The sequence below is a fragment of the Poromitra crassiceps genome (genome assembly GCF_964638095.1).
Source record: "Poromitra crassiceps genome assembly, chromosome: 26".
NCBI lineage: Eukaryota > Metazoa > Chordata > Actinopteri > Beryciformes > Melamphaidae > Poromitra > Poromitra crassiceps.
This window is the reverse complement of record NC_139640.1, coordinates 9,472,060-9,497,997: the sequence shown is the minus strand read 5'-3', so window position 1 is coordinate 9,497,997 and position 25,938 is coordinate 9,472,060. Positions and strand designations below refer to the sequence as shown.

General features: G+C 41.2%; 2 protein-coding genes and 1 pseudogene across 4 annotated transcripts; 2 read left to right on the top strand and 1 right to left on the bottom strand.

Moving 5' to 3' along the window:
* Positions 1-1,723: 1,723 nt before the first annotated feature.
* On the bottom strand, positions 1,724-25,627 carry LOC310798804 (trypsin-1-like; the record flags this gene model as incomplete). Of its 2 annotated transcripts, none has more annotated exons than XM_083661354.1 (6): positions 25,524-25,627; positions 23,103-23,253; positions 22,757-23,007; positions 22,006-22,142; positions 21,289-21,390; positions 1,724-1,771 (listed from the first exon to the last, which is right to left on the bottom strand). In XM_083661354.1, exons 1-6 carry the CDS (start codon positions 25,561-25,563, stop codon positions 1,724-1,726), a joined length of 729 nt encoding a protein of 242 aa, XP_083517480.1. In that variant the 5' UTR covers positions 25,564-25,627. The 2 variants fall into 2 exon arrangements, with proteins under 2 accessions (XP_083517480.1, XP_083517481.1); XM_083661355.1 differs by lacking the exons at positions 21,289-21,390; positions 22,006-22,142; positions 22,757-23,007; positions 23,103-23,253; positions 25,524-25,627 and adding exons at positions 1,867-1,968; positions 2,371-2,507; positions 2,613-2,863; positions 2,991-3,141; positions 3,230-3,317.
* Positions 5,688-8,634, top strand: LOC310798808 (trypsin-1-like; the record flags this gene model as incomplete). Its single annotated transcript, XM_083661359.1, has 6 exons — positions 5,688-5,748; positions 6,469-6,619; positions 7,490-7,740; positions 8,142-8,278; positions 8,403-8,504; positions 8,593-8,634. Exons 1-6 carry the CDS (start codon positions 5,709-5,711, stop codon positions 8,632-8,634), a joined length of 723 nt encoding a protein of 240 aa, XP_083517485.1. The 5' UTR covers positions 5,688-5,708.
* On the top strand, positions 16,484-18,135 carry LOC310798800 (trypsin-1-like; annotated as a pseudogene). Its single transcript has 6 exons — positions 16,484-16,619; positions 16,708-16,858; positions 16,986-17,236; positions 17,342-17,478; positions 17,881-17,982; positions 18,088-18,135. The product of its transcript is annotated as a trypsin-1-like (transcript).
* Positions 25,628-25,938: the final 311 nt, after the last annotated feature.

Genomic DNA, 25,938 nt, shown 5'->3' with positions numbered 1-25,938 from the left:
TCTGCTTAAAGTTCATGAAAAAAGTGGCATTCTTGTTTTTTCACACAATAATTTCATAATACCATTTGTAATGCCACCGTTGTAGTGCTGTTGTTCAAAATTAAAGTACATTTTCTCAGATTTATTGGTGTCTTTCTAGTCACACAATTTAATAGTCAGTGTTTCCCATACACTGATCTATTTGTGGTGGTACACCCTACATAGATTTTGACCCCCACAAATACTGCCACATATTAATTTCAACTAGTTGACTGCAAACTCCTGCTTTAGTGCTTACAGTATATTATTATCTTGTCGGAATATTATTCCAGCCAATAAGTTAGGAAGTTCCCTTTTGATTTAATTTTACTTTTGTTTTGCCTACAAAGCAAAATGTTACTTTACTTGAAACTCCCCTGAAGTGATTTTGGTATTATTTATGCAAGCATAATTCTACCATATAGTAACCTGTATGCAGAATATATATAGTATATATAGGGAAACAATTATTTTTTCATTGCTGTAAAACCACAGAACGGTAAAGAAGATATTGATGTGTGTAGTTCTTCATAGATCTAGTCTCTTCATTTTGATCTCAAAGTGCGCCAGTTTGATCCATTTTTACTTGAAACTGTACAAAATTTTCTTCCGGGGGGGCATGCCCCCGGACCCCCCTAGGGGTTCAGTGGTCCATGACCTTTGGGGGGGCTGAGCCCACCCAAAGCTCTGATGCTAAAACCGCCCTTTGAAAACCATTGTAAAATGTCAAAAATACATTGCCATCACTCATCAAATTAAAATGTTTTCATTGGACAGCAACACAATTTAAACTATTGTAGTATAAAATACTGCTGATAGTGCATATATGATTTCAGATGTCAATTTCTGTGTGCCTGCCCGCCTTGTATCTCCTGTCTTTTCTTTTATCTATGCTTGTCTTGTTTGATCTATGCTGCTGTTTACCATGCTTGTTGTTTTGACCTAAGTATGATCTTTCAGTATTTTATGTATTATGTTCTTTTATGCACTGTACCTTGGGTGTTTTGAAAGGTGCCTCAAAATAAAATGTATTATTATTATTATTATTATTATTATTATTATTATTATTATTATTATTATTATTATTATTATTATTATTATTATTATTATTGTTATTAGGTGAAAATAATACTATGCAGCCTTTACTTCCTTGACTGTAAAAGGCAGACTCGTGGGTACCAATAGCCTACATTTGGAGCATTATTTATCCCCCTTGCAGACAAGGTAGCATGGCTGCTACCAATGAATGTCTTAGGTCTTGTAGTTTCATAGGATACCAATAACTTCACTCTAGCTTTAAAGATGCCCACTAGAGCCTCTGAAACACTGTAATGTCAGCGACAGATGTGGGCAGCCTGGATGCCCCCCCCCCCCCCCCCCCCCTAGTGGCTGGGCCCCAGAAAGCAACCCCATATCTGTTTGGGGTTCAACCATATATTAGACCATCTAAAGGGCAAGAGCTTTATCCCCCCCCCCCCCCCCCCCCCCAAAAAAAAGTGATAGCAATAACATGATATTTGGAGACACAGGAATAAAGATGGATCGATAATGAATTTGCAAGCACAATAAAGTCTTTATTATATAAGGTGGAAAAATGACTGCACAGTATTCAAACTCCTATGGATACTGGAGGTAGAATGTAGAGGTAAGACTGTGGAGGTAAGATGGTGGATGATGATGGGGTGGTGGTGGATCAGGATCAGACTTAGTACTTGGCCATGGTGCTCTCCAGCCAGTCGTTGAACAAGCAGACCTGGAAATAGATTCAGAAAGAAGTTAGAATACGGAGCCAGGAACATGTATTAAAATGGGCTGAATATGATGAATGAAGAGAGGTTTGAGCCTCACCTTGGCGTAGACACCGGGGTAGTCCCTCTCAGCACATCCGTAGCCCCAGGACACGACACCCTGCAGCTGACCGTTGCACACAACGGGGCCACCAGAGTCACCCTGAGAGGAGGAAATGCAAACAATGAGACGAGCAATAAAATCCAAAGTGGAAGAATAAAGTAAATATGTGAGCTCCTGATATTCTGGAATTAAATTATTATTATAATTATTATAACAATACATTCTCTGGCAATCTGCATTGTCAGAGGACTGAATCTCAATGTACACATTCTGATTAATGTCCTCTGACAATGCAGATTACCAGAGAATGTATGGTTTTAAATATACTTCTATAATACACTTCCTGGACTCCTGGTTTCAACTAATTTGGTTTATATTAGCTGTTACATATATTATATTGTGGATGAGGAGTGGTAAATTCCATTCTCTAACAGTGTCTTAATCAGAAAACACTGGTGGGGAAGGAGGACCTCTGCAGGTCACTGTGGTTGACTACAGTACCTGGCAGGAGTCCTTGCCTCCCTCCAGGTATCCAGCGCAGAACATGGCGTTGGTGATCTGGCCGGGGTAGGAGTCCTTACAGTCCCTGTCAGACAGGATGGGGATGTCCAGGCACTGCAGCTTGTTGCTGTCAGCAGCTGTGTTTCAGATGGATACAGGAGGAAGTAGATTAGAACAGCTTTGGGCAAAGTAAGAACAGTTAGTTGTTCTCTAATACCTGGTTCTTAAGGTTCTGTACTCACTGGAGCTCTGGGTGTTGCCCCAGCCAGAGACTCTGCACATGGTGCCAGCGGGGGCACAGCTGGTGGGCAGAGCCACAGGCTGCACGTACTGGTTGAGGGTGGCGGGCTTGCTCAGCTTGATCAGCATGATGTCATTGTCGATGTTGTAGGAGCTGTATCTGGGGTGGCGGATGACACGGGAAGAGGAGACGAACTGCTCAGAGCCCTCGGTGACCCTGATGTTGTGCTCGCCCATACGCACCTGCACACGGCTGGAGAGGGAGGAGAAGAGTAGAGTTTAGCTTCATGATACCAATTACAATTAAACCATCTTCTTTATTCCTGACAAAATGAATCAATCAAACTTCAATTCCTGCTACGTATCAAGGAGTTGCTTACGACTTGTAGCAGTGAGCAGCGGACACAACCCAGTTCTCGTTGACCAGGGAGCCTCCACAGAAGTGGTAGCCAGAGTTCAGAGACACCTGATGGGGCTCGGAGTAGGGCTTGCACTCATACCCTCCGACGATCTTGTCGTCCTCCGTGGCGACTGAAAACACACAGGAGGCCTAGCAGTTAGGCACCAGCGAATGTGTAGACTAGGATCAATGAACACAGGGAAAGAGACTTGTACTCACAAGCAGCTCCGATGAGCAGAACGAAGACCAGAGACCTCATGGTTACTGTGTGATCCTGTCAATGATAGAACTTCACCTGGACCCCTGGTTTATATGGAGGATGCTTCCCCCCACAGAACACACCTCCCTCTGTTTTGTGACCAATCAGGATCCTGGAAAATTGTTGGGTGTGTGAAAAACAAATATGGTGCTCACTAGAGGGTGGGTACTAAAACTGACATACAGTATGACTGAAATGGTCTTATTTGTCAATCGTTTCTTATGTTCTAATAACTAAAAGGAAGAAATCTGGTCAATGCCTTTAAAAAGAAGATGCATTCATATGAATGACCATAGAGTGTCCAAACCTTTTTGAATGGGGACCAGATTGTGAAAATACCTGGGGGCCAGCTGCTTCTCGCATGGATTATAAAAAATAATCACATACAATACAATTGTACTCTGGATTTTGTTTCCCGTCTGAAAACATTAGTTCCACCTGCGTTGTTCCTACTTGGTGTTTGTTTGCAAACTGTATCAGAATCAGAATCAGAACCAGAATCACTTTTATTGCCACAGTATGCAAGTTACATACGAGGAATTTGTCTTAGTGTCTGTATGCAGCGTAGCGGTTACATCAATATACAGGGATAAGAAGTAGGAAGATAACTAACGGCAATCGCAAGGTTGCAAGTGCAATCAAATCGAGTCAATATACTGTATACAATATGTACATGAGTGGTGAAGTGTTCTGTGGATGATAAATATGAATTTACGTTGGATTTACATGAGATTTACAGACTGAGTTAAATATACGTTAAATAGGCAGTGGATTTACATGAATTTACAGTCACAGTTAGATAAGAGTTTACATTGAATGTACATGAAATTTAAAGTAAATAGGCATTAATGTGCAGGGAATTTACATCAATTTACCAGTCCCAGTTAGACAGGCATTAAATTAGATACAGTATGAGTATGATAGTGCTGTCATCGTTCGGTGAGTGGAAAAAACGCAAAGTGAAAATCGGCCCCCGGGCCGGACTTTGGACATGCCTGCCATAGAGTATACAGTAGGCCTACAGTTGATTAGTGGATATCAGATTGCATAGTTATATACAGTATTTCCTTTAAATGAGTTAATTTATGAGCAACAACAATATATCATTTCTCTTGGTATCTCTACATTACAGTAGCTGGATAATGTGATGTGAATATTTCTAAGTTAATGGCCATAAACAGATCATAAACAGATGGCAGCACACACAGTGGACACCTCTGCCGGCCACGCTGCGCTGGTTGCACCTGTGTTTGGCACGTGGTGCACATGGTAATCCTTAACCTTGACACGGATGGAGTTATGCCGCTGAGCTGTGAGTGCAGCTCTGCAGATGGCCTGGTTCACAAGCACACTTGTAGAACGTTTCAGGGGCAAACAGCCAACGCCACTTAAAATAGAACACTTCAGAGAAAACATGTTACAAATGAAACAACAACAAAACAATATAAGTTCAATATAAGTTCAATATAAGTTCATCTTTATTGTCATATGTATATATACAATGAAATTGTTATGCTCGGAGCACCCTCAGCCTAAACACACAAGGAGATGGTCACACAGACCGACAAGAAAAAAGAAGGTGTATGTAAACCTACAGTACATAACTCTGTATGCTACACAACACAACAGCTATATGCTCAAGTGTATATACCACAATCCATCAATACAATTCAATACAATATATATATATATATATATATATATATATATATATATATATATATATATATATATATATATATATACATATATATATATATATATATATATATATATAAATCTTCTCACTTCAAAAAACGATGGTATAAACAGGCTTGCACAAAACTATTGGGTTTGAGTGTTGTAAGTCAAATGAGTTCATCCTCTGTCCAGACAACACGTCAATGTAAAAGCAGTTCATTAAAATGGTGAAAATAGGAGAAAAGATTTCAGGTGACCCTATTTAATTAGCTCAGTATCGCCACAGTATGATGTGATAAAATAATATTATACACATGGAAGTTAGTAAAAGATAAAAATCTCATTCTGAAGATTCAGAGAAGGATCTTCTGCCCACATACTTAAGGGTTTAAGATTTCTCTTCAATATTGTGGATTTATTTTCCTACTATGAGACTGTTTCAATAGGCTACCATTATCAAATGCACGACATTCTGATGTAACTGTTGGATCTAACAGCAATTTGAAATATGTAAGTATATAAGAATTATGTTCCAGTTGTTCATAAAGTTCATATATAGACCTTTCATTGCTTACAAGCTCTTTTGGCCCTTATCAAAGAGTCGGCCCTGAATGAACAGTATGTGAATAATCCAGCTGTTCCAGCCACATGACTTTATTTTTTTTTTATTTTTTTTATTGCCATTATTGGACCAATCAGGTAGCTTGGTTTGGATAGATATAAAGCGGGAACTCCTCTCACTGCGATCACACAGCAACCATGAGGTCTCTGGTTTTCCTTCTGCTCATCGGAGCCGCTTGTGAGTATATTGATATACTTTTAGATTTTTTTTTTCTTTAATATATATTTTATTTACATTTTTTACAGAACAATATACAAACAAGACAAACAGGCTCAGACACAGGAAAGGAAAGGAAGAAAAAAAAACATACATCAACATTGCAACATGGCGCTATCATAATGTTATATGTGCTTATATATATATATATAAAAAAAAGTGCATGGGGTCCTGCGCAAAGGGTCCATGAGATACCAGCTGGGCGAGCCAACTGTCACCCCTAACCTCAGTTACTGGTCATTCTTAACCTCGTCGAAGTAGGCCAAAAACGGGTCCCAGATAGCTGAGAACCTCCCAAGCGTGTTGGTTCTCAGGGACCTGAGTTTCTCCATCTGTCTCTGATCTCCAACAGAGATCATGTCCATCAGCCACACCTGAAAAGAAGGTGAAGAGGAGGACTTCCATTCCTTCAGAATGAGTCTTTTGGCGACTGTTGTCCCCAATGTCAGAGATTGTTGCACAGCTTTAGGGAAGTTCAGTGAGGACGATATACCTTTAGAGTCGCTTGGCTTTCATTCTTTCTACACATCTCTAGAATGCTGTTTCACAAAACTGATACTTGGAAGTCTTCTGCAAAGGTGATTTAGAATAGTGAAAGCAGGTAGTGGTGTTCCAACCCACTGCTTTGATCCTTTTTACGGCAATTTCTGGCAAACGTATACGTCTTGAATCTATTTTCAGTCGCCACGGAGGACGACAAGATCGTCGGAGGGTATGAGTGCACGCCCTACTCCCAGCCCCATCAGGTGTCTCTGAACGTGGGCTACCACTTCTGTGGAGGCTCCCTGGTCAACGAGAACTGGGTTGTGTCCGCTGCTCACTGCTACAAGTCGTAAGCATCTCCTCCTCCGGAGTCATTCATCTGCTGGGCAAACACAGGAACCTTAAAGGGACACTTCACCCAAAAACAATGCTGACTTATTATTTTCCACGTGATCTCACACATGTCCGAAAACTATAAACGGTTTTGGAGACATTCATTTAGTTTGTCATCAGAAGGCACTGAATCATTGTGTACAGTCTTGTGATGACTGGTCCACACTTACGTCGACTCTCAATAAATATCGAATTAAATGAATGTCTGCTAAATGGTTTCAGCAGGGGTTTTCAAAGTGGGAGGCGGGCTAGGGGGGCTCCAAACAGTTTCGGCGGAGGCTCAGTGAATGGAAGTGAAAAATATGACATTAGTTATTACATTAGTTATGAAAAGGAGATCACATGTAGCCTAAATGTGTGTGATTTGGTTAAAGAGACTTTCTAAAGAGAATTTTACTGTTTTTCCCACTTTCCTAGACTCAGAAACAAATAAATGCCTTCAGACACACATTTGTTTGAGTATTTAGTATGTCAAACAGCAATAGCAGGCTATCTTGTGTCAACTGTTGAGTGTCTAGGGGATCAAATAACAATCAGAATCCCATAGGCATCCAGGAATGTAGTGAAACTACACTAAGCAAGTAAACTAGGGGCGGGGCGGGGGGCGGGGGCTTTGTCCCCAAGCTTTGTCTGAGGGGAGGCCCACAGTCGCAGACTTTGAAAACCCTTGGTTTATAGTTTTTGGATATGTGTGAGATCAGGTGCAAGATAAATCAGCAATGATTTTCGCCAAAGTGTCCCTTTAACTGCTACAATAAAAAACAGTTCAATAAAAAAAAACATCATATTATTATTTTTTTGACCATCCTCTTTCTACGTCTCTTAGCCGCGTGGAGGTGCGTCTGGGCGAGCACGACATCGGGGTCACAGAGGGCTCTGAGCAGTTCATCGACTCTTCTCGCGTCATCCGCCACCCGGGCTACGACGCCTACTTCCTCTCCAACGACGTCATGCTGATCAAGCTGAAAACGCCCGCCACCCTCAACCAGTACGTGCAGCCCGTGGCTCTGCCCACCAGCTGTGCCCGCGCTGGCACCATGTGCACCGTCTCTGGCTGGGGCAACACCATGAGCTCCAGTGAGTAGGCTAACATCTGTTTCAAAACAACAACAATTAAAGGAACACTCTGCCCATTTTCAACCAGCTTTGTATCATTAGAACATCAGTATTAATTAATACACAGGACAAGATGTTATATAGTATATATACTGTGATATAGTATATCTGATATAGTATATCAGAAAACTGTAAATTGTTTTGAAGTCTGTCATTTAATTTGACAGTTATTGAGTGTTAAAGTGTGGACCAGTGACATCACTGGTCTACTGATGTTCTAATGATACAAAGCTGGTTGAAAATGGGCGGAGTGTTCCTTTAACTCCATCTTCCATGGCATTCAGGTTCAAAGTTCAAGTTGTCGACAGTGTTTATCCAATCTAATAATCACTCTCGATCCCCCTGCTGTTTTCTTTCTATAGCTGCTGACGAGGACAAGCTGCAGTGCGTGGAGGTCCCCATCCTGTCTGATAGGGCCTGTAAAAAAGCCTACCCCGGCATGATCGATGAGACCATGTTCTGCGCTGGATACCTGGAGGGAGGCAAGGACTCTTGCCAGGTACCGTAGCTCCCCACTACCATGTACTGTTACACCACACTCACAGTGTTGGCTGCATTTCCTCATTGTAAATTAAGTCTAAGTCTAAGTCTAAGTCAAAATGTACTTGCCCTGTCTCTCTCAGGGAGACTCTGGTGGTCCCGTTGTGTGCGACGGTGTGCTGGAGGGTATTGTTTCCTGGGGCTATGGGTGCGCTGAGAAGGACTACCCTGGTGTCTACTCCAAGGTAACACTGCAGAGAATCAGCCCAAGATATAACTATCACACTCATAGTGACGCTGTAACTAAAGCACTAAATATGCTCCCCTTTTCAGGTCTGCTCGTTCAGCGACTGGCTTCAGAGCACCATCGCCTGATCCGACCATTCAACCTCTGCATCAGTCACACAGCTCAACATCGACTGTCCACATATCATCTTTCTACTGGTGGAACTATAACAAATAAAGCATTTGGAATTAATTATTTGTTCTTCTGTGAATCTGCTCTAAATTTCTAATTTGCTGAAAATTGCTATTGAGAAGAGGCACTAATTGTAAATAATATATAGGCCTACTTAATGCAGGTAAAGCAGCATTAACCATAAAGATCTTCAGCAAATGAGATGATAACCATGGCAGTAATATACATTACCATCATGATATCCATTGTTATTCCTTCATAAGCCATGGGTAAATAATAATTAAATAAGCACCCACAAGGTAACATGGAAGTATTTCTAAACAAGCTAACCTATTACTATTTTTAAATAAATTAAATAAAACACATGTGATTTATTTATGTCCACATAATTACAAGCATACAAAGGACATAAATAAACACTGTTAATGCAGTCAGATATTGAGTCAGTCAGTTACGTAAGTGCCTAATTGGCAAGTGGCAACCACATTGTTGTATACACACAGGATGGTAACAGTGTCAGGTGAAAAGATAACAGTCACTTCATGAGTATAAAAAGCAGTTCCTCCTCCATATTGAGCGGCTACCAATGATAGCAGATACTGAACAATAGCATGCTAACTGCTTGGCCCTTCTCTTAGGGAGAGCAGCCATCTGAAGGCCTCTCACAACCAACTTATGAACATGATCCAGAATGCCATATATGTTACACTTGTAGCACCTAGCTGTGAAATGCTAATGATCTGCTCCAGCTGTTGATATTTCAGCATCTTTGTTAGAAAGGCTTCCTCTAGGCCAGACCTGGATATATATTATGAGGCCCGGGGGCCCAGAACCGGCACTCATGATCGCTCTGCCTGCCGGGAGACAAACCACACCATTCTACTTATGAAGCTAACATAATCAAAGAAGACAACCTAAACTGGCTGTTTGGAGTGATTTTCAATATAACAAATGATGAAGAATAAGTGCACAGTATGTTTTATATAATGTAATCTCGTGATGAAACAGCATGACAATATTTGTTTGCCCCACAGCAACAATCTGGGCTTCTCCTGTGGTAACATTTAATCTCAATCTTGTTGTATGCTTCTGAATCCTCCTGAACATGCTTAGAAGAATGTAGTAGAATGCTTATAAGACCTGAAAATGAAAGGAGTCAGTGACTCAGCTATCCTCTGCCCGGGCAGCACTGAGCATGTTTATGACCCTTCCCTGAGGCCATGCTGTTCGGATGATAATGTTGTCTTCGTCAAATTGCTATACTTAAAAAGACATTAAAATGTTTGCTCAGATTAGGGGAGGGAGAGAACAGAGAATATGTACAGTATATGCGCTCATCTAGAGACAGGTGTTACAAGACAGATGCATACTAATCGGGTACTCTCCCCATCTCTTTTCTTTTCTTCTACTTTCCTCTTTGGTCTCTTTTGCCATCTGTTACCATATCCACATCCTTTTATCTCTAGCCCCTCCACACACACATGCACACACGCACGTACGCACACACATCCACATACACACACACACACGCACGCACACACACATACACACACACACACGCACACACACACGCACGCACGCACGCGCACACACACACACACACACACACACACACACACACACACACACACACACACACACACACACACACCCACACACAAAGGCAAAGAGCTTGAACATTTTTTTCAAATTGATTATGCATGTTAGGGAATGGAATTTTAACCACTCCTCATCCGCTAAATGTATATGTAACAGCTGATATAAACCAAATGAATTGAAGCCAGGAGTCCAGGAAGATGTCTTATGAAAGTATATTTATTACCATAACATTCTCTGTCAATATGTATTGTCAGAGGACTGAATCTCAATGTACCATCTGATCAATGTACAGAGTCCAAATATTCAGCGGCGATGTCACAATTTGACATACACTTTATAGGCAAAGGAAGGCAGAGAGAAACAGAGAGAGGAGGGGGGATGACTTGACTTGGAGCCTACAGGGCTGCCTGTCTGTATCAGCAAGGTCAACCTCATGCAGTGGGTGAAAGTTTGTTTTGACCTCCGTGTGCTGTGGAGCAGAGGGTGAAGAAATCTCCTCCTATGTATGTGCGTCTCTATTTCTGCATGTGTGAGATGTCTTATGACTAATAACTCATAGCGTTAATTATGTGTATGCAAATATAGCTTATTGATTAGGAAATGCCAATGGAACTTATATTTTTCTCCAACAATGCAGAACAACTCACTTTGGTCCCATGGCATGAGACGTATAATCATGTGAATAAATAGTCCTGCTGAACAGTAGTGCATGACTCCCCCTAAAGGAGGCGAAAGGTACTGGGTCAGTGATATAACCACATCATACTTATTGGGACTGTCAGCTGGCTTTAAGTCATGTTACAGGTGGATTTTTTCCCATTGTGGTGAACTTTATGTGCCCTAAGTGGGATGGGAGAAGAGGAAAAAAATACTCTGTTGATATTAAACACATCTAGTCTTTGGACCAAGATGCCTGAGGAGCTCAGAGTGACATAGTCGCGTTGTCTTTTACGTAACCTCTCAAAAGTGCTTTCATCCTGATGCCTTTCTACCATCTTTGGTTTTTATCTGTTGTATTGTTATTTCTTCATTGTATTTTCTTGATCCATGTGGCTGTGACTATATAGCCTAGTTGTGTTTTATTGATCTGTCACTTTGTCATTTTGACTAGTTGTGAAGCACTTTGTTTTGAAACGTGACAAATAAAAGATCTAAAGAAGATCATTATTCTCTCCTGAAGGCTGCAGCCTCAACCTGCTATGAATTGAAATGCAGATGCTTTTCAGGTAACGTGTGCATGTGTGGGAACTACACAGCTGTGAGATATTGTGTCCCCACACTTCTAAATATACAGTGACTTGTGTTCCTGTTTAAACTGACCAGAGACAGATGACAACACATTCAGAGTTTAGGTGCAGGATACTGAACCATGAGTTTGCACACATTGATTGATTGATTGATTGATTGATTGATTGATTGATTGATTGATTGATTGATTGATTGATTGATTGAAATGATTTATTTCAAACGGTTAAAACAATACATAAAGTGAAAAAAACAGTAAACATAACAGTCCAATAGACTTCAGCAAAAGGAAAATACGTAAACTCAAACATAAAAAAGGCGAACTGTTTGAAAAGGGGCAGGAAGAAGCCTAGGCTTATCGAGTCCTGCCCCCAAATCATTCATAAACAAATTCATACATCCCTATATATGCATATCCCAACTCCCACGCTCCTCCACACACGCTCATGTATACATGTATACACATACATACAGTACATACATATATATGTATATATATACACATACGTATACAAACTTACCCATACACACACAATATGATAAATCCACCCACATATCCCTATCAATACTTATTCCTAATAATACATTCCAATATTACCCCAATAACCCAATGCTTTGATATTAACTTGTGTTGAACCAATGCATCTAAGAATTTATCCAATGTGCACAACAATTCTATACATAATGTATATTCCAATATACATCATGCACACCATATATTATACATTATATACATAATGTATATTACAACATACACCATATACAACACTATCGTTCATTACACATTGAAATGATCCACCTCTTTGTCTGTCATCACTGCTGCCAAGACATCATCGATTCACATCACATAAGCAAAGATAATAAAGAGATAATCAGACTGTAAGTGTTGACTAGATCAGTGGCTCTCAAGTGGGGTGCGGGGACCCCCCCCCCCCCGGGGTCCTTAAGGGGGTTCCAGCAAGAAGGGTGATCATTTATTTTCACTATAATACCATCCATAAGTAACACAATGACAGAATGTATGACTGTTTCGATTATGGGTTAATACATTTTCTGTAATAAAACATCTAAAAGCAAAAACCGCATCAGATGCAGGACCCTGGGAAGAAAATAAATCTTATCAACTGGGGTTCCGTGGTCAAATTTGTGTCAGTTTAGGGGTCCTTGATGTGAAAAAGTTTGAGAATCACTGGACTAGATGAAATAATGCATACAAAAAAGTAAAGGCTCACATAGGGCTGGGCAATTTTTTTTAAATCGAAACTGACATTTAGAACCTCTATCCGGCTTAATCTTGCTTGCTCATGTCAATTAATTTATTGGGCTGCTGTTAATTCAGTTAATACTTTCCCCAACGCTTGGATTTGATTGAACTGTCCCCTTAAAAAATACTATGTTGTGTTCAGTCACGTGCCTGAAATATTAGAATATGAGTAGAATTACAGAACATTAATACCGTAAATTCCGGACTATAAGCCGCGGCTTTTTCCCCGTTTTTTGGCCCTGCGGCTTATATAACGGTGCGGCTTATCTATGGATTTTTTCAGAAAAAAAATAAAAATAAAAATAAAAATCTCTCTTCTTTAGCACTCTTTCTAACTATAAATCCACTTCTGTTTTAATTTCCTCTCTTGCCCTCTTTTCACCACACCGCGGACACTGTGTGCACTGTAAAAAAAAACAAAGGTGGTGTTGTGTTATGTTGTTTTGTTGAAATGTTAATACGGTAAATGGGAGCTTCCTCAAACAGCCATCTCTTTCCCGACAATCCCCTCTGTGCATGAACCCTTACATATGGTAATTACGGTAAGCAAACGGCCACTCGGTGACCTCCAAAATCGATGGATTTTACAGGTTACACAGCTTCATCAGCACATTTTATGTGCATTGCTTTGCTGCTTGTTTTTTCGATTATTTTTTTGTAAAGCACCTTGAATTGCCTTTGTGTATGAAAGGTGCTATATAAATAAAATTTGACTTGACTTGACATCATTTGGCGGAAATCAACCGGTTACTCCTACCGGTTCAAAGTTCATTACAGTAGCAGACCGGAATCACAACAACAGGAGCAGCAGCAGCAAAGGGTCGTGCACTAACTCTCTCTCACTCACCATGGGGAAGAAACGCAGAAATGCACACGATGCAGCTTTCAAGTTGAAAGCAGTCAATCTCGCATTAAAAGACGGAAATCGAGCAGCAGCACGTAACCTTGGCATCAACGAGTCAATGGTGAGGCGTTGGAAGGGGCAGCAGGAGGAACTGTCTCAGTGCAAAAAGACCAAAAAGTCCTTCAGAGGTCATAAAAGCAGATGGCCCGAACTTGAAGATTTCCTTGAAGATTGGGTGTTGACACAGAGAGCAGACGGCCGAGGTGTTTCCACCGTGCAGATCCGACTGAAGGCCAAAACAGTCGCCACCGAAATGAAAATTGAACATTTCAGAGGTGGCCCATCTTGGTGCTTCCGATTCATGAGACGAAAGGGACTGTCCGTCAGGGCGAGAACTACTGTGTGCCAACAACTCCCTCCCGACTACCAGGAGAAAATCACAAACTTCGGCGAATTCACACAAAGGAAGATCAAGGAATATTCCATCGAACCGGAGCAGATCATAAATATGGATGAAGTGCCTTTGACGTTCGACCTGCCACTCACTCGGACTGTTAACAAGAAAGGTGAATCGTCGATCACGTTGAGAACCACTGGGCACGAGAGAACGAATTTCACTTGTGTTCTCCCCTGCTCTGCATCTGGAGTAAAGCTGCCGCCAATGGTGATTTTTAAGCGGATCACGATGCCGAAAGAAAAAATTCCCAGCGGGATATGCCTCAGAGTCAACAAGAAAGGGTGGATGATGGAGAGTGTGATGAAGGAGTGGCTGGCTGAGTGCTACGTCAAGCGCCCTGGAGGATTCTTTCGCCAAAAAAAAGCTCTGCTCGTTCTCGACAGCATGAGGGCTCATATAACAGATTCCGTGAAAGCAGCCATCAAGAGCACAAACTCAATTCCAGCTGTGATTCCTGGGGGCACAACGAAGCATCTGCAGCCACTTGACATCAGTGTCAATCGTGCGTTCAAAGTGGCACTACGCGTTCAGTGGGAGGCGTGGATGACGAGCGGCGATAAATCATTCACCAAAACTGGTCGCATGCGAAAAGCAACTTTCGCTCAAGTTTGCCGGTGGATCCTGACAGCGTGGAGGAGTGTGAAAACATCCACGATCACCAACGGGTTCCGAAAGGCTGGACTGCTGCGTGATGAAGAGGATGACGCCGCCACAGCTGAGACCCTTCAGAGGCTGTTCGATTCCGACACCGACAGTGACGAAGAGGAGTTCGTTGGTTTTGAGAGTGACAACGAAGGAGAGAGGAGAGTGGTTGACGAAGCCACCCTGAACCTGTTCGTTTCCGACACTGAAGTTGAGGACTTTGGTGGTTTCAGTACACAGGAAGAAGAGGAAGACGAGGATTAGTGACTTGACTTTGACTCTGGTTACAGCCGTTTGCTGCACCTTCACCTAAAAGATGAAGACAAGGATTACCGTAATGACTTTTCTGGTTTGATTGTTGTTCTGATTGTTTTATTATTGTTTTACAGTTATTTTGTTTACAGCACCTTATCCTTTTGAGGATTGTTTTGTTATTGTTTTACAGTTATTTTGTTTACAGCACCTTATCCTTTTGAGGATTGTTTTATTATTGTTTTACAGTTATTTTGTTTACAGCACCTTATCCTTTTGAGGATTGTTTTATTATTATTATTATTGTTTTATTTTTTATATTTATTTTGTTGAAATGTTAATAAATGGGAGCTTCCCCAAACAGCCATCTCTTTCCCGACAATCCCCTCTGTGCACGAACCCTTACATATGGTAATTAAACATTAAAACACAAAAAAAAAAAAAAAAACATTAAAACACCCGCGGCTTATAGTCCGGTGCGGCTTATATATGTAACAAACAGGCAATTTTGCTGCTGCGGCTTATACTCCGGTGCGCCTTATAGTGCGGAATTTACGGTACTCATTATTGTATGTTTAGTAATGTAATATAGCGCTTCACTGTTCACTGTTGCTTTTGATGGTGCTCAAAGACACTTTACAAATTCAGGATAAAACAACTTTAATAAAGAGAGAAAATATTAAATTAGATGAGAGAGAGGGAGAGAGAGAGAGAGAGAGAGAGAGAGAGAGAGAGAGAGAGAGAGAGAGAAATTATACATCAAAAGCAACAGTGAAAAGGGCTTTTTTTGAAAGATGACATAATGAGTATGAAAGAGTTTTGGTCTGTCAGATGTGACTGGGGGGAGGGCATTCCAGAGGGAGGAGGAGGCTGCAGCAAGGCCCTGTCAGAGGCCTCCCTGTCACAACTTTAGCAAAGAGATACCTGTGATTCTTGTCAAAGTGGATATAAATTGTATGATCATATTCAGCCAGACAGTGAGATGGAGATTTACAATGGTGAGCATTAAGAACACAGAGCCGACAGACAGTACAGTACAGACCTTGTCAGAGAACTATGAGAGCAGTGTTAAAAAAGGCATATCAAATAAATAATCGTTCAGTAATCGTTAAAGTTTGAATGAAATAATCGTGATATTGATTTGAAGCCATATCGCCCAGCCCGAGACTCACATAACAAAATGTTTATATTATCAGACAAATCATCAGTGTCATCAGTGTGACAATCGTACCAAAAGTCAGGAATAAACTAACATGTTTTTAGTTCCTGGAAACAATCAATTATCTCCCTTATAGACTTAACATCATAACTTCTGATGTGACTTCCAGCAGAATTATTGTCACTCAGTCACAGTATTATCCATTTCCCTTTAGGTTTCCCAAAGTTACCACAGATAAATCCATCCTCACTGTTAACACGAATAGTGTGTTTTTTTTTTAGATAACTCTGGCAATGAATCACCTCACCTTAGCATCCTACAGGTGATTGGCTCTCTGCTGACCAATGAGGACGGCCGGATAAGAGGGCCACTCTCCTGACTGTGGATATAAACCAGGGGTCCAGGTGAAGTTCTATCATCGACAGGATCACACAGCAACCATGAGGTCTCTGGTCTTCGTTCTGCTCATCGGAGCTGCTTGTGAGTACAAGTCTCTTTCCCTGTGTTCATTGATCCTAGTCTACACATTCACTGCTGCCTAACTGCTAGGCCTCCTGTGTGTTTTCAGTCGCCACGGAGGACGACAAGATCGTCGGAGGGTATGAGTGCAAGCCCTACTCCGAGCCCCATCAGGTGTCTCTGAACTCTGGCTACCACTTCTGTGGAGGCTCCCTGGTCAACGAGAACTGGGTTGTGTCCGCTGCTCACTGCTACAAGTCGTAAGCAACTCCTTGATACGTAGCAGGAATTTAAGTTTGATTGATTCATTTAGTCAGGAATAAAGAAGATGGCTTAATTGTAATTGGTATCATGAAGCTAAACTCTACTCTTCTCCTCCCTCTCCAGACGTGTGCAGGTGCGTATGGGCGAGCACAACATCAGGGTCACTGAGGGCTCTGAGCAGTTCATCTCCTCTTCCCGTGTCATCCGCCACCCCAGATACAGCTCCTACAACATCGACAATGACATCATGCTGATCAAGCTGAGCAAGCCCGCCACCCTCAACCAGTACGTGCAGCCTGTGGCTCTGCCCACCAGCTGTGCCCCCGCTGGCACCATGTGCAGAGTCTCTGGCTGGGGCAACACCCAGAGCTCCAGTGAGTACAGAACCTTAAGAACCAGGTATTAGAGAACAACTAACTGCCCTTACTTTGCCCAAAGCTGTTCTAATCTACTTCCTCCTGTATCCCTCTGCAACACAGCTGCTGACGGCAACAAGCTGCAGTGCCTGGACATCCCCATCCTGTCTGACAGGGACTGTAAGGACTCCTACCCCGGCCAGATCACCAACGCCATGTTCTGCGCTGGATACCTGGAGGGAGGCAAGGACTCCTGCCAGGTACTGTAGTCAACAACAGTGACCTGCAGAGGTCCTCCTTCCCCACCAGTGTTTTCTGATTAAGACACTGTTAGAGAATGGAATTGACCACTCCTCATCCACAATATAATATATGTAACAGCTAATATAAACCAAATTAGTTGAAACCAGGAGTCCAGGAAGTGTATTATAGAAGTATATTTAAAACCATACATTCTCTGGCAATCTGCATTGTCAGAGGACATTAATCAGAATGTGTACATTGAGATTCAGTCCTCTGACAATGCAGATTGCCAGAGAATGTATTGTTATAATAATTATAATAATAATTCAATTCCAGAATATCAGGAGCTCACATATTTACTTTATTCTTCCACTTTGGATTTGATTGCTCATCTCATTGTTTGCATTTCCTCCTCTCAGGGTGACTCTGGTGGACCTGTTGTGTGTAACGGTGAGCTGCAGGGTGTGGTGTCCTGGGGCTACGGATGTGCTGAGAGGGACTACCCCGGTGTCTACGCCAAGGTGAGGAGGATATTGAATAACTGTTTAATTTAACGCTTGCTTGTGGTGAATTGCGGTAATATTCCACTGATCAGCTGTACTAACTCTTGCAATCTTTGTGTTCAGGTCTGCATCTTCAACCAGTGGCTGGAGGACACCATGGCCAGCTACTAAGTCTGATCCCATTCGACATCCAGTCCAGTCAAGCAGTCAACATCATTTTGCTGTTCATCTTCCAGCTTTTGTACTGGATAAATGACAAATAAAACATTTTAAAACATCATTTGAGGCTGTTTTATGTGAAATCATTTTTTAAACAATGGTGAATAGTTCAGATTTTTTTGCTATTATATTATTAAGCTTATGCATTATTTGATAAAGTAAACAAATAAACAAACAAAAAGACCAGTGTGACACCTGCAGTAGATCATTTGATTGTAACAGGGGAGATGAAGGGGAGGAGTAGTCCTCCACAACTGAATGGAGGCTAATGTTGGTGAGGCTAGTATCCAACTCATCCCTGTCTGACTCCATAGTGGTTAGTCTGGGCACCTTTCACACTGCTTTTTGTCATGGGGGCGTAAACCAAGGAACTGGAAACAACACTGGAAAAAGTGCGCCAAAAAACATCTTTGTTGCCGTTAGCTTGACGTGGCGAGGTTACGTTAGCTAGAGCCTGAAAAGAACAACACAAGTTGTATAGTAGCGTTAGCACATTTCTGCCGAGGAAGGTTTCTGGAGAGCCAAAGACAATGGAATACTCGCCATGTGAAATCTTATGATCAATGTCCATGTCTTTCCCAGCACAGGCAGCAGAGATGCTTCAACTGTTGTACTTGATCCTCCATTATCGATAACAGCGGACAGACAACTAGCGTTATAACTATTCCATCAACTGGCCATTTGTTTGAAAAGTAAAGCTTCTGTATTGGCTTAAAATATGTGAGATTGTGAATCCGCGATGTTTCTACAAGAACTTCTTCAAAAACTTTGTTCGGTACGTCCATCTTTTGTTTTGTTGTTTGCCGTTTTATTTTCTTATTCGTTGTGTCTAATTGTCAAGTTAACGAGCTATTTCCGCTGTTACTTCCTGTCTAGGCCGGAAACAGGCAGGGTGACAAAATCACTTGTGAACAGAGGCCAGGCTCTTTCTCGCCGAGAAGAGCCTGGTGACGTGAGGTTAAGATTGGTTTGTTCTGATGCTACTGACACACCTATTTTTCAACGGTCCAATCAACCTCCCCAAGCATTTTTTCCCGCCTCTCGAGCTGCCTGTTATCCAATCAAATTCCTCCCAGTCTCTGGTGCCGCCAATCTACGCTTCACTTGGAAATACGTCACAATAAGGAAGTTAAATACTCTGGAATGCCATTCAGCTCGACTTTAAAGTGATCATCTCAAAGATTTTCATGTAAATAAATGTTAAGTCACTATCGCAGACTGATGAACGGTGAATGAGCCTATATGGCCATTGATGGAAGCCTTTGCATTTTCAGCATTGCAGCATTATGAACTGGGTGTATGCATTCTTCAACTACCATGTAGGTCCCTGACAACTCGTGTGTGAAGTAGGATAATAACAAGCAGCTACTTGGCTGAACAAACTGACTAACTAACCTCACATTATTCAATCAACACATCGACATATAAATATGTCGTCATATATAATAGGTCCATTGATATACAGTCTGGTAGACAGATCAAGCAGTGTCTTCCTTGTTCTACCAAGCAGTGTCTTCTCTATGTTAACTAGATCTACATTATAAGGTGAAGAGACTGTCCAGCCAATGACGGCTTGAGACTGGTTGCCACCACAGCTGTCAATCATCCCTTTTTATATGTCAAATAACTACTTAAAAACAAACTGATCAGAAAAATGACCACTTGCACAGGCATTAGCATGATAATAATAACTATCTAAAATGATACAAACCACATTTGGAAAAGAATTATCTGACGTGTACTGTGATTATTTCGGTTGTCCATTTCCCCATCCACTAACATGGGGAGGCGGGCCTTGTGACCTATACTGGCACCTGCCGCCAGAGCGGCGATCTAACATGCAACGGGTTCACTAAAGGGGACCAGGCCTCAACACTGTTGGGATCCCACCTGCAACTACCGCTCATCGCCATAGGTGTCGCCAAAGAGAACGAAACTGAAATCTTTGAGATTAGGAGGAGGGGAAAAGAGCCAACAGCTGTTGTAATACCAACAACACAAATGTAAAATAAACAAACTACATAAAGGAGAGGTACAGCAGGAGATGTTTGAGTCAGAGGGGAGCTGTGGCCTACTTCACTTCCTATGAGGGAGGGGCCTAGGGAAACAACAAGCTTTGATCCTGTACAGACGGTGTCTGTGTTCAATTCAATGTACTGAAGCATTACGACATGCTTAGCAGCTAAATGATTCTATTGACATCACTTCAATACCACATAATGATGTATAGGGCAACAGAAGAGGAATGTAACAGCAGATAATAGGTCTTCCTGTGAGTGGGAGCAATGCTCAGCTAGTGCAACACCTTTATCAGTTAAATGACCTATTCTATTCCCCCAACATCACAACATGACCGCGTATTCGAGCTACAGATTGTATTATGCACGCATCCCAAGGCCGTAGCCATGGAATCAACATGGGGGGGTAGATCATGATCTCTCTAGTCCTCTTTACTTTGAATGCAATAAGAAATATGATCAGTAAACTTGTCTTGTTGATGCTCTGATGAAGGTGTGATACCGAAACGTGTTAGCAGTCATGGCCAAAAAATGTACAGGTGAAAATGAGGTGACATTCTTTGTTATATTATTTTATTATTGTGGTTGTTGTTATTATTATTATTAGTGTGCTGGATTCTTTCAACGCAAGCCTGAAATGTCATGCTTTTAATGTATTAAAATTATTTTTCTACTGAGCACGTGTCGTGCCTGGCCTTTTTTTGGTTTACTTTATCAACACTGAGAAATACCCCATGGGTAAGACGTGAATAAGCGTATGATTAAAAGCTCAAAATTCTGACGTATTCACCATAAATAATTTCACATAAAACAGATTGAAATGATATGCTTTCAATGTTTTATTCGTCATTTGTCCAGTACAAAAGAACATGAGCAGCAAATGATGTTGAGCTGCTTGACTTGGACTGGATGTCGAACGGGATCAGACTTAATAGATGGCCATGATCGCCTCCAGCCAGTCGTTGAAGATGCAGACCTGAAAACGAAGATTGCAAGAGTTAGTACAGCTGATCAGTGGAATATTATCGCAATTCACAGCGAGTTAAATTAAACTGGACACAGCACAGTTATGAACTATCCTCCTCACCTTGGCGTAGACACCGGGGTAGTCCCTCTCAGCACATCCATAGCCCCAGGACACCACACCCTGCAGCTCACCGTTACACACGACGGGTCCACCAGAGTCACCCTGAGAGAAAGAATGAGATATATCAGTAAGACTCAGCGAAGTGTTCACATATATAACCAGTGTTGGGCAAGTTACTTTCAAAATGTAATATACTACATATTACTAGTTACTTTCATTTGAAAGTAATAAGTTACTTTACAATATTACTGTCTGTGTAGACTAGAGTAACTTGTTACTTATTACACTACTTTTACATTACTTTCACCAAAATAACAGCAGTAGCAGAATGAGATCGCCACCGGAACATCCCGAAAAATAATTTCAACCATCTTGAAGTCAGTGTAAACCGTCCAAAATTCTAAATGTTATCCTTTTGTCATCTATAGTGGCATAAAATTGGCATAAAACCACACAATTTGATTAGGAAATGATTGTATATTTATTTAAATATGTGCTTTGATAAAAATAAAATAAAAAAAGTAACCAGTTACTTGACAAAGTAACTGGTATAATATTACTGAAATCCTATTGGTAATAAGTTATATTACTGAGTTACTGCTAAAAGTAATATATTACATGTAATATGTTACTTTTGTAATAAGTTACCCCCAACACTGTATATAACACCATATTAAGTAGTCGAGAATTGCTGTATATACATCTGGAATTCCATACCTGGCAGGAGTCCTTGCCTCCCTCCAGGTATCCGGCGCAGAACATGGAGGGGTAGATCATGCCGGGGTAGGAGTTCTCACAGTCCTCATCAGACAGGATGGGGATGTCCAGGCACTGCAGCTTGTTCCTGTCAGCAGCTGTGTTGCAGATGGATACAGGAGGAAGTAGATTAGAACAGCTTTGGGCAAAGTAAGGGCAGTTAGTTGTTCTCTAATACCTGGTTCCAGGCCCGGTTTTACAGGGGTGCAAAAGCACGCATTGCACCCTTATTTTAATTGTCTGCATGCTCAGTTGAAAAGTGGTAAAAAAAAAAAAAAAAAAAAAAAATATATATATATATATATATATATATATATATATATATATATATTTTTTTTTAATAAATGCTGCAGCTGCACACTTACTGTTTAAACTTGAATTATAATTGTTGTTTTTCTTTGTTTTTTGATGTGAATTTATGGCTTTTTGGTACCTACATGTAACCTTTTAAGGTTGAGATAATTGTATTATCATTATATGGTCCAAATACTTCAGTAAAGCACTTGAAACACTTGAAATATTCTTGCTTGGCTGGTATCATTCTACTTGAAATGATGGTAAAATGCATTATTTTTTAGTAAAATAACTATAACTACTAACTAATAAATTTTTCGGGTGGCCCGTGCATGTGCACCCCTTCCTATCTAGGATGCATCCCTAGTCATCTTGTTCTGGAACCGGCCCTGCCTGGTTCTTAAGACGCTGTACTCACTGGAGCTCATGGTGTTGCCCCAGCCCGAGACTCTGCACATGGTGCCAGCGGGGGCACAGCTGGTGGGCAGAGCCACAGGCTGCACGTACTGGTTGAGGGTGGCGGGACTGCTCAGCTTGATCAGCATGATGTCATTGTCGATGTTGTAGGAGCTGTATTTGGGATGGGGGATGATATCTGAAGAGGAGATGAACTGCTCAGAGCCCTCAGTGACCCTGATGTTGTGCTCGCCCATACGCACCTCCACACGGCTGGAAAAACACAGAGAGGAGACTGATGATGCAAAGGCATTTTCAGGTAAATGAGTTAGACCTGAAATCATGTAAAATATCAAGAAGTTGCTTACGACTGGTAGCAGTGAGCAGCGGACACAACCCAGTTCTCGTTGATCAGAGAGCCTCCACAGAAGTGGTAGCCGACGTTCAGAGACACCTGATGGGGCTCGGAGTAGGGCGTGCACTCATACCCTCCAACGATCTTGTCGTCCTCCGTGGCGACTGAAAACACAGATGTGGCAGCAACCAGTTAGGCATAATTACCAACAAGCCAGATGTCAAGTCAAGTCAAGTTTATTTGTATAGCACATTTCATACACAGAGGCAATTCAAAGTGCTTCACATAAAATGGTTGACAGGAAAATAAAAGAATAAAAGAAGAGAATAAAATGGACATTTAAAAGCATCACAACAAAACTTTAAAAAGAGTATAAAAAGTGCATTAAGCAACAGGCGCAGCAGTTGCAAAAAGAGCAAAACAATTATAGAGGACTCATTGGGTTTGCATAATAGAATAAATAAATGTATCTATATTGAGTCCCCCGACATCATGACTATAAGCATGACTACACACATAAAACTCAGGTCTGGGTACGGTGTCCTCTTTTACGGCTCAAGTAAGCTCCCCTTACGCGTGTGTCCCTCCTGACGCATCACCTCACCCAGGCACATGCACACATAGACATGAAAGGGGGCTTGAGCCCCTGCCTTTTTTTCAGTCTGTAAAAAGTGCCTTTTTTTTTTTTTTTATTATAATACATTTTTCATTTTCATTCCAACAACACATGACCAAAACAAACAGCTCAGACACATTAAAAAATAAAATAAAAAGTGCCCTTTCCTGACCATGAATGCATTTCTAATGGTGCTTTGTATGGAAATTGCCCTTTCCATGCCGTCACTGAAGGCAGCATTCAAAGAGAAATGCCTTTTCCGAGCTCTCTTGGCCTTGAATGCACCATTTGTAATAGGCCTCTGCATGGAGCAGTGTTTTTCTAAACTGCCCCTGAAGGCACCAACCCAAAAATGAACCCAAAAATGAATGAATAAATAAATACATAAATAAATAAACCACCCAATAAATAAATAACCAAAATATAGGGAACAAATGCAGAATTGTTGCTCTTGAAAATATTTTTTACTTTACACTATTGGAAAGGGATGTTGTGTTGTTGAATCCGCAAAAAATAAAAAAAATTCTAATACACCTTATCTAAATCTTCTGTCTTGCTTTTTAGAATTATGGTTAAAATGCATGGTATATTACAAGCCTCACTCAGTATCGTTCAATGTTTCTGCCTGTGTTGCTATCTGTTGTAGTACAACAACCTAAAGGGAGAAAAGGAGCAAATACATATTGATGCTTAAATGATTTCACAACAGTATTGCAACAGCATGCAACTTTTATATACTAATATTATTCAGTTATGGAGTTATTTTTCCGTGACAAGTCTCATCCTAAAATGAGATATTCCTCTAAATCTGGTTAAAATCGGAATATTTAAAATTAGTTATACCCCTAAATTGGCCTTCAAATTGCCTCAAATTTCCGCCACCGCCCTCCGGACGGCGGCTGTAGTGCCCTTTTATGAATTTGAGCCCCTGCCCCTCTAATGTTCTGTGCACGTCCCTGACCTCACCCTCTTGTGAGTATATCCGTATTACGGAACCATCCCCCCGACCTGCAGTTTTTAGCAGTAATTACAATAGAAACAGCTGTCAGCAGTTAAAAGCGACGGTAAATATAAAAGTCTTTAGTCTATTTTTAAAAGTAAGTAAAGTTGGGGCAGATCTGAGGTCTTCAGGCAATTTGTTCCAGCTAGCAGAAGCATAGTGGGTAAATGCGGCCTTCCCATGATTTGATTTGATCCTAGGGACAGTTAATAAGCTGGACCCTGCTGACCTGAGAGGTCTAGATGGTTCGTAGCGTGGGAGCAATTCAGCGATGTATTTTGGGCCTAGGCCATTAAGTGATTTATAGACTAATAACAGTATTTTAAAATCTATTCTATGACACACTGGCAACCAGATTAAGGACTTAAGGACTGGAGTGATAGATCAGCTTTCTTAGTCTTCGTTAGAAATCTAGCAGCAGCATTCTGAATGAGCTGAAGTTGCCTAAGTTATTTTTTGGAGAGACCCGAGAAAAGGCTATTGCAGTAGTCTAACCTACTATAGATGAAGGCATGAATTAGTTTTTCTAGATCCTGTCTGGACATGTAACCCCTAATTCTTGCTATATTTTTAAGATGATAAAAAGCTGATTTTCTGATTGACTTAATGTGGGAGTTAAAGTTGAGATCGGAATCAATAATAACGCCAAGATTTTTTAGTTGATGCTTAGGCTTCAGGGATCGAGACTCAAGGCATGCAGTGTGGTTTAGATGTGCTCGTAGTGCTGCTGGATAAGGTACTAAGCAGAGAGAAAGGCCAGCAAACCTGGAAGGCGTGACAGTCACAGTCCGTCTACTCTAAAAGAGCTTCATACTCACAAGCAGCTGCGATGAGCAGAACGAAGACCAGAGACCTCATGGTTGATGTGTGATCCTGTTGATGAGAGGACTTCACCTGGACCCTCTGGTTTATATCCACAGTCAGGAGAGCGGCCCTACTCTCTGGCCATCCTCATTGGTCAGCAGAGAGCCAATTACCATGTAGGATGCTAAGGTTATAGGTGATTCATTGCCAGAGTTATCTAAAAAAAACACTTTTCGTGTTAAAAGTGAGGATGGATTTAGCTTTGGCAACCTTAAAAAACCTAAAGGGAAATGGATAATACAGCCACCTGTTTTCTTACACCAGGCTGAGTGCCAGTACCTCTGCTGGAAGTTCACATCAGAAGTTACGATGTTTACTCATATAAGAGAGATATAACTTTTATCCATGAACTAAAAACACGTTTAAAAA